Source organism: Otolemur garnettii, unplaced genomic scaffold (assembly GCF_000181295.1).
Source record: "Otolemur garnettii isolate 467f Iridium unplaced genomic scaffold, OtoGar3 scaffold00219, whole genome shotgun sequence".
Classification (NCBI taxonomy): domain Eukaryota; kingdom Metazoa; phylum Chordata; class Mammalia; order Primates; family Galagidae; genus Otolemur; species Otolemur garnettii.
Window position 1 is genome coordinate 161,270 of NW_003852614.1, and position 8,708 is coordinate 169,977.

An 8,708-nucleotide genomic window follows, 5' to 3' on the forward strand; every position below is an offset into this window, starting at 1 on the left:
TTTTTTTTTTTTTATTTTAGAGATGAAGTCTCACTGTTTCCTAGACTGGAGTATAGTGGCTATTCACAGGCATGATCATAGCTCACTGCAGCCTCAAACCCCTGGGCTCAAGTGATCCTCCTGGCTCAGCCTCCCGAGTACCTGGGATTCAGGGATGTGCCACAACACCCACGTTGTGGTACATTTTGAAGGCCAGTATGAAAAGAGCCTATTGGAGAATGGACTAGTGGTGAAGTAGTAAGAGACAAGTCTGGCCAAGTGGGGTGGGGCAGATTACAACTGCCTCAAAAGCCAGGCTCCAGGTCTTGAAAAGCCTTAGGTTTTTCAATACATTAGAAGTTTGAGAAAGCCAGGGCAGTTTCTCATGCCTGTAATCCTAGGACTGCAGGAAGCCAAGGTAAGAGGATCACTTGAGGTCAGGAGTTCAAGACCAACCTGAAGAAGAACGAGACCTCATCTGTACTAAAAACAGAAAAAACTAGGCTGATGTGGTGGTGGGTGCCTGTAGTCCCAGCTACTCAGGAGGCTGAAGCAGGAAGAGCCTATGAGCCTAGGAGTTTGAGGATGCAGTGAGCTATGACTGCACTACTGTACTCCAGCCTAGGTAGTAGAGAGAGACAGTTTCCAAAAATAAGAATAAAAGGAGGGAAGAAGGCCCATCCCTGGGCAGACTCATAGGTAGAGAGGGGATGATGAGCCACTGTGAAGGAAGATTTGATGATTGGCTAGATATACAGGACCCTGAACCTCAGCTACTGAGAGAAAGGACATGTGGTATAAAGGGGAAAATGCAGAAAGAACAGTGGGCCTAGTAGAAAGATTGAGTTGGATTTACAGGGATGGTGAAACATCCAATAATGTCCTCTAAGCAACACACACTAGGCCTGTCCACCAAGGAATGACAGTTCAAGCTGTGACACAGGCTGCCAGCTAGTAGTAACTTAACAAGCGTGGTGGGAGAAGGATCCTGCCATCACCTGCGGAGTCACAGACTTTCACAGAAATCTCGATCTTGGCATAGCGCTCCTTCTTTGGGTGCCGTTTCTCACCAGTGGTGCATAAGCCAGCAGTTCTCAACATCTTTTTATTCCAGCCAATTTCTATTTTCTCCGGCATCTGAGAATGAAAAGCAAACAGAAAGAGTCAGAAAGCAGTTCTAGGCAAATCAGAAAAGATTAACTCCAGAGTTTTCCTCCCTCTAATCAAAAGTAAAACTAACTTTTCCCCCAGGTTCTTTTTTTTTTTTTCAGGTTTTGGCCAGGGCTGGGGCTGGGTTTGAATCTGCCACCTCCAGCATATGGAGCTCACGCCCTACTCCTTTGAGTCACAGGCACCGCCCTTCCCCAGGTTCTTTGATCAGAGCAAGTTTGAGAAGAAATCCATTCAAAGGGCACACAAATGTAAACATTCTGGGGAGAATAAAAGACGAGATAAAGTCCAAGTAAAGACAACTAACAGGCAGTCAGGACACAGGAAGATTGTTCAGATCACATGAACGCAGGTTTGGGGCTCCCTTGTATGAACAGTCTGGGGTAGCCAAGGAAAGAAGGATAAGCCTGCTGAAGAGGAAGAGGCAGAGCTGAAAATCCAACTCTGAATACTTCAGGTTCTGCCCATCTGATGTAATATCACTGTCATGAGAAGGGCACCAAACCCTGGGAAACCTTTAGGAAGATATGAGAACTTTCCTCCAGAAAGCCTTGCCAGCAGAGATAATAACCTGAAAAACCTAGTGACCAACAGGTCTCTCTTCCTCCAGATTCTCTCTCCAACTCCTCGCCTCAAGTGATCCTCCCACTTTGGCCTTCCAAAGTGCTATGATTACAAGCGTGAACCACTGCACCCAGCACTGAGATTCTCTCTAATCCAGTCCATACCCCCAGGCTACTGTCAGATTAATTTCTTTCAGCAGCCACTTTATGTCCTTCCCTATTACTATACAGTGGTACCAACTGATATAAATCTAATCTTTTCCAACCTGATTTCCAAGGCCCTCCATTATCTAGTCCTATGACATTAAAAAATAATTGGCTTACTATGTCCTAAGCCCTGTTCTAGGTATTTTATGTGTATCAATTTACACAGACTTAATGATTCTATGAGGTAGTAAGTACTGTTATTTTCCCCATTTTACAGATGAGAAAACTAAGACAAACTGAGGTTAAGTAACCCTCCCAAGGTAACAGAGCTCTTTCCCATTATCCTTCCACATAAATCCTCTCTTCCTGACACACGTTCTCACCCATCACTGTTCTCACCATTTACCATCCTTCAAGAAGAATGTCTCACTTCTTCTAGGCAATCTGATTTCCTGACTGTTTAGGCTCTTAGCCATTTTTCCCTCTGCTGATCTCCTGTGGTAATAACCATCTGTCCCATACATTACAACCTATACACATTCTTTAATGTATGCATGTCTCGTCTCCCCACCTAAACTGCCTCTTGGCAAGGGCAGGAAGTATACACAATTAGCACACCTCATAGCACCCAAGAGTGCTGACATATAGCAGGTGCTCCATCAATGCTTATTCATTGAGTCTACCTTTTTATCAAAGACGGACATGTTAAACAGGTTGTAGATCTTCTGAACAAGTTCATCCCTATTTTGCTTGAAATTCTTTCCAGAATATCGTTTTGATTTTTCAAGGTCACGCAAGAAACATCCAGGTATTTTGCAAGTTTTATCCCTGCAAAGGAATTGAGTTTTTTTATAGCTTAAGAAACAGGAGAAATACATGCATAAAAGGTAACATCAAGGGACTCTAAGAACTTGCTGCTCCCTCTTCTATCCTCCTTCTTAAATATGAGGGCATTTCCCAGCCCTCCATTTGTAATCATCTTCTCTTTGCTCTTTGCCCATTCTCAGAGGTGTGAAGCTCATGGTTTCAACCTCAACAGGACTGACTCCCACGCTTATTATCTGTACTCTTGTGCTCTCCTGAGACCTAGTTCTGAATTTACCTGATGCACCACTTCCAACTAGCCAACACTATATCTCCAACTGAATGTGTTCAATTATCAAACTTATTATAACTAGCTGAAAACTTCAGAGGCATTTTCTTGTTTGTTTCTGAGACAGAGTCTCACTATGTCGCCCTCACTACAGTGCTGTGACATCACAGCTGACAGCAACCTCCAACTCTTGGGCTTAGGTGATTCTCTTGCCTCAGCCTCCCGAGCAGCTGGGACTACAGGTGCCTGCCACAACACCCGGTTGTTTTGTTGTTGTAGTTGTCATTGTTGTTTAGCAGGCCCTGGCTGGGTTTGAACCCACCAGCCCTGGTACATGTGGCTGGCGCCCTAACCACTGAACTACAGGTACTGAGCCACATGTCTTCTCTTGTAAAAACAATTCTGATATAAGTATACATGTGTATATTACTCCTGAATGCAAATAAAAATAAAGAAAGTAATGCTTACTATATCATATTTTTTTAAGGAAAAATTAAGAAGCTCCTGGAATCTAAATGAGAAAATGTGTTAATTTTTTTTCCTTTCTTTAAGTACACATATGACTTTGGCGTAAATTATTAGTTGTTTTCAGTATCAACTATATATAGCTTAAGAAAAATAAAGGAACAAACAGTCCATTTCATCCAAACATTTAACCTTTTTAGGCCGGACACAGTGGCTTGTGCCTATAATCCCAGCATTTGGGGAGGCTGAAATGTGTAAGATTGCTTGAGCTCAGGAGTCAGAGACCAGCCTGAGAAAGAGTGAGAGCCCATCTCTACTAAAAATAGAAAAACTAGCCAAGCATCATGGCAGGCACCTGTAGTCCCAGCTACTCAGGAGGCTGAAGCAAGAGGATTACTTGAGCCTAGGAGACTGTGGTTACTGTGTGCTATGATGCCAAAGCACTCTACCCAGGGTGACAGAGTGGGACTCTGTCTTAAAAAAAAGTTAGCCTTTAAAAAAATCACATACTATGCATCATAGTAAGAATAACTAAATTCAGCCAGAGCATGAAAATCATGGAAGATGATATTTTTTTAAATTTCAAATTAAGAAAGGTACAAATTTTTAGGTTACATTGTTCTTACTTCCAAGGTAAAATTCAACTTGTAGTTGACTCCTTCATCCAGAGGGCGTTATGAATACCCTCACATTGTGCACATTAGGTGAGATCTCGCCAATCATCCCCACATCTTCCTCTCCCCTCCCCTGGCTGGACTTTGTGTTTTATCATTCATGTGGGCATGTAATTGTTTATATATTGATTTAATATTGGTATTGAGTACACTGATTTTTTTTTCCATTCTCTAGAAGACAATCTTGACCACCCTCCCTCCAATTCTGACAATCAAGCAACTTGTGACTTCTGCCTTTTCATCATTTCCACTGCCTTTGGTTTGGTTTAGTGTATATGAGTGGCCACGAGGGTTTATCTAGCCTGAACAAAAAGGTGTCTTGTTTAGCTACACATGCCTTGATCTGAGGTTAAGGATAAAGGAAACCTTAAGAGGCCAGAGATGATGTGGGGGCAGAAGCCAGCACTCACACCCAGCCAGTGGACAGACTCCTCCCCTTCTCAGGCCCTCCCACTTAAGCTGCTCCTTCCTCCCAAGCCTAGCCAGATTCCTTTATCCCCTTGCAGAACCCCTAAGTGCCCAGTGGACTGCCTAATATATGACAAGTGTATAATCAATTCTTGTTCAATTGAACATAAGTAGTACATACCCAGGCTTCTCCTTTTCAATGTCTGCTGCACTGGGCTTCTTCTTGGGAGGACCACGCTTTTTTGGTTCTTTAACAGCTGAAAAGATAATATTTCATTTGTACCCTAAAAATTGGCACCATGACAAAAAGGTAAACTCAGGAAGATCCCACACAGCCAAGCTCAGAGAAACATCTCTAAACAAGTATCTGAAGCCCCACATCATGCTGTGTTTGTCATGCTGAACCATCTCACCTGTAAATCACAGGGCTGCCAGCAGTGTGTGAGCTGGACAGGATTCTGTCACAGGCACAGAGGAATATAAAGGTACAGGAGTATGCCAGTAGAGGCTAAGCAGTGAGAGTGAACAAGGCATGTGTAGCTGAAGCATGACCCAGCTCACACATTTGCTCTGAGGGGTGGCTCCCAGTCTAGGTAGCACCTTTAGCCTAGGTACAAGCCAAATCTTTCTACTTTCATCTAAGACCCATCCTGCCAGTTGCTCTAGCCAGAGATTTATGCATCAATAGTCTCACTCATTTGTTTTTAAAAAATCATTAAACCTCTCCCATTTGATCCTGCAATCCCACTATTGGGCATCTATCCAGAAGAAAAAAAAACCTTTTACTATAAAGACACTTGTACTAGGCTGTTTATCGCAGCCCAATTTACAATCGCTAAAACGTGGAAACAGCCTAAATGTCCTTCAACCCAGGAATGGATTGGTAAGCTGTGGTATATGTACACTATGGAGTATTATACAGCCATCAATAAAAATGGAGATTTTACAGCATTTGTAATAACCTGGATGGAGGTGGAACACATTTTTCTTAGTGAAGCATCACAGGAATGGAGAAGTAAGAATCCTATGTATTCAACTTTGATACGGAGACAATTAATGACAATGACATGGTGGGGCATGGGGGAAGGGGAGATCAGACTGAGGAGTGAGGGGGTGTGGGAAAAAAATATATTTATATAAATAATAATGTCTAATTCTCAAACTGGATTTAATTTTGATTAACATATATTACTTAAACATCAATGTTTAATCCAACATGTCAATATGTTGCTTATCATATTGCATCCTTATTCATCAGTGAAATATGTCTGTAATTTCCCCTTTATAATGATATATTTTTCCTAATTTTACTATCAGGGGTATCCAGACTAAGTAGAATGATTTTGAAGTATTTCTCTTTATACTGTCTATAAGACTTGGTGTAATCTGTTTTTTATTAGAAATTATTTTTTACTTTTATTTATACATATTAGTCGTCTTTTTTTTAGACTTTGGTAAAAACATAACAAGTAAAAAATTTTTGTTTGCTATTTGTATTTTGTCTTGTGTATTCTGTAACAAGCAAGTAGTAAATGATTATGTATTCAAAAAAAAGAAAATAGTGACTAATTCTCATATAAATTGTATTTAATTTTGACCAAAGTACATTACTTAAACATTAATTTTTTTTTTTTGAGATAGAGCCTCAAGCTGTCCCCCTGGGTAGAGTGCTGTGGCATCACAGCTCACAGGAACCTCCAACTCCTGGGCTCAAGCGAGTCTCCTGCCTCCGCCTCCCAAGTAGCTGGGACCACAGGCGCCCACCATAACGCCCGGCTATTTTTTGGTTGCAGCCATCATTGTTGTTTGGCAGGCCTGGGCTGGATTCGAACCCGCCACCTTAGGTGTATGTGGCTGGCACCTTAGCCACTTGAGCCACAGGCGCCGAGCCTAAACATTAATTTTTAATTCAACATGTTAATATGTTGTTTATCATATTGCATCCTCATTTATAAGTGAAATATGTTTGTAATTTCCCTTTTATAATAATATATTTTCTCCAATTTTAATATCAAGTGTATCCAGGTTAAGTAGAATGATTTTGAAGTATTTCTTTTTCTATTGTCTATAAGATTTGGCATGATCTGTTTGTTTGAAATTATCTTTTACTTTTACTTATAAATATTAGTTGTCTATTTTTTTTGAGACTTTGGAAAAAACAAAATAAGAAGAAGTTAACTGATCAAAGTATTCTATAATAGACATACTTCTACCTGACAATGTGAATGTTACTTTCTTTGCATTATTACTATTATTATTGCCTAATATTTCATTGCAGCAATCGTCTGGTTTCTTTTCTGAATGTATTTATCTTCTTTCGTTCTTTATGAGGCTTTTGGTCTGTCCTTATGTTAAATATTATTATTGTCATTAAATTTAGCCTTTTAATTCTGCGAAGTCAAAAGTGGAAACCTAATATACACATGTATCTGTAAGAAAAATAAATTTAAATAAATAAATAAATAAATCATTAAACCTCTATTACATGCCAAGAACCAGGCTAGACCCTGAGGGAGACTAAAAGATGAGGAACAGTCTTCTCACAGTCTAGGGGAGACAGATTCAGGAACATATTATAACTGTGATTGGTGCTTTAGTAGAGACAGGCTCTATAACTTTGGGAACTCAGGAGGCAGAAGTCACTCTCTTACGACTTTCTAAGGAAATGACGATTGGACTGAGTCCTAAGAACAATGGGATATCCTCAGGACAAAAGCTACAGGCCAGTGGAACAGAGAACACTCTGAAAGGAGAGCATCAGAAATATGTGGGCATTCCTCTCCCATTCCCAGAGCAATCCTTTCACTGGGATGGCTGCCTCTAGTGGCTACTAGGAAGTTACTGCAATAGTACAGGGTTGGTAGGCAGGACAGGCAAACTCAACAATACAGACACATTTGGCAGGCAACAACTACGTGTTATATTTGGTAGGACAGACATACTTGGCATTAATGGCTTACCAGGTTTAACACAAATATGTTTGGTTTTTTCCTTCCTCTTCCTTGGCTGTTCCACCACAGATACAGGCTTCTCATCAGTTGACAACTTTTGATCTAAAATCTCTGGGTCGGCCTTAGGATCATTTGATGGCTGGCAGAGATTTTCACCAAGATTTTGCTCACCAACATCAACAGATGCATTTGAAGCAAATTTTCCCTGATCATATGAATCTCCTTCCTTTAGCTTGAGACCCTTCAAATCATTACTGTCATCATCCTCATCAGTAAGTACTGGAGGCTTCGGGATAGTAGGCTGCTTGCCAGTATAAGAGAATTCCTCCAGAATTGCATCTGAAATGGAAGAAACAAAGTCACATACATGTGTAAATATGCTCCCTCTACTCCCCACCTTACACACTAAACTTCAGCAGATTATTGAGCACAAATTAAACAAGCTGTGAACTGTAACCTTTTGAATCACAATTAATTAGGAATTTTAGATTGTTTTCCCTCTGTTCCTTTTTATTTTACTAACAGTATTGACACATAAAATAGCAATCAAAGTCTAGTGGCAATTTCCACATCATATTCTCTAAGGAGCATGATATAGTTGCTCAGGGTTTCCTAAACACAGGTCTGAAGACTTGCAGATTTTCACTAGTCCACAGCTCAATAAGATAAATAATAATAAAGTGTTGTTTTTGTCCCCATCAGGTTAAATTTCTGTAATTTAAAGGACTGTCCTTATTTTGTGATTTAGTGCTAACTAAATTTTTGGTGTTCTTTACTTAATGAAATTACGGCAATAGTAGATGGTAGTTGAAATATTTTATTTCCTTCATTAGTCAGATTAAAAACTGGCAACTCTATGTTGGTCACCAAAATTTTATTTTTTTCATTAGACCGTAAGTGCCAAGTTCTCAGAACCACTGATATAAGAGTCAGGAATAAGGTCCTGACACCAGCACCCTCTGAGGGGCCTTGGGAACATTCAGAACATCACTGCCTTCATTGAGCATCTTATCATCTGGAAATGAAGGCTGGCATATCCAACACCACATGCTCTCTGGAGTCTGCTTGGAACTCAAGGTCTAGGTTTGTATGATTATAGATGTAAAAAAATCTAAACGTATTTATGGTATAAAAACTCTTTATCCTGGCTCAGTGCCCATAGCTCAGTGGTTACAGAGCCAGCCACATATACTGGGGTGGCAGGTTGGAGTCTAGCCTGGGCCTACTAAACAACAATGACAACTACAATAAAAAAAAA

The 8,708-nt window shown here is 40.4% G+C and overlaps 1 protein-coding gene across 1 annotated transcript in view; it reads right to left on the reverse strand.

The window, feature by feature from the left end:
* Positions 1-8,708, reverse strand: part of GCNA (germ cell nuclear acidic peptidase) — a 12,732-nt gene that overhangs the window by 2,109 nt on the left and 1,915 nt on the right. Inside the window, exons 2-5 of the mRNA XM_023508050.1 lie at positions 7,460-7,789; positions 4,681-4,756; positions 2,543-2,687; positions 978-1,116 (exon numbers count right to left, since the gene is read on the reverse strand). Of these exons, the coding sequence (XP_023363818.1) occupies positions 978-1,116; positions 2,543-2,687; positions 4,681-4,756; positions 7,460-7,789 (690 nt within the window). The remainder of the gene's footprint in view (positions 1-977; positions 1,117-2,542; positions 2,688-4,680; positions 4,757-7,459; positions 7,790-8,708) is intronic.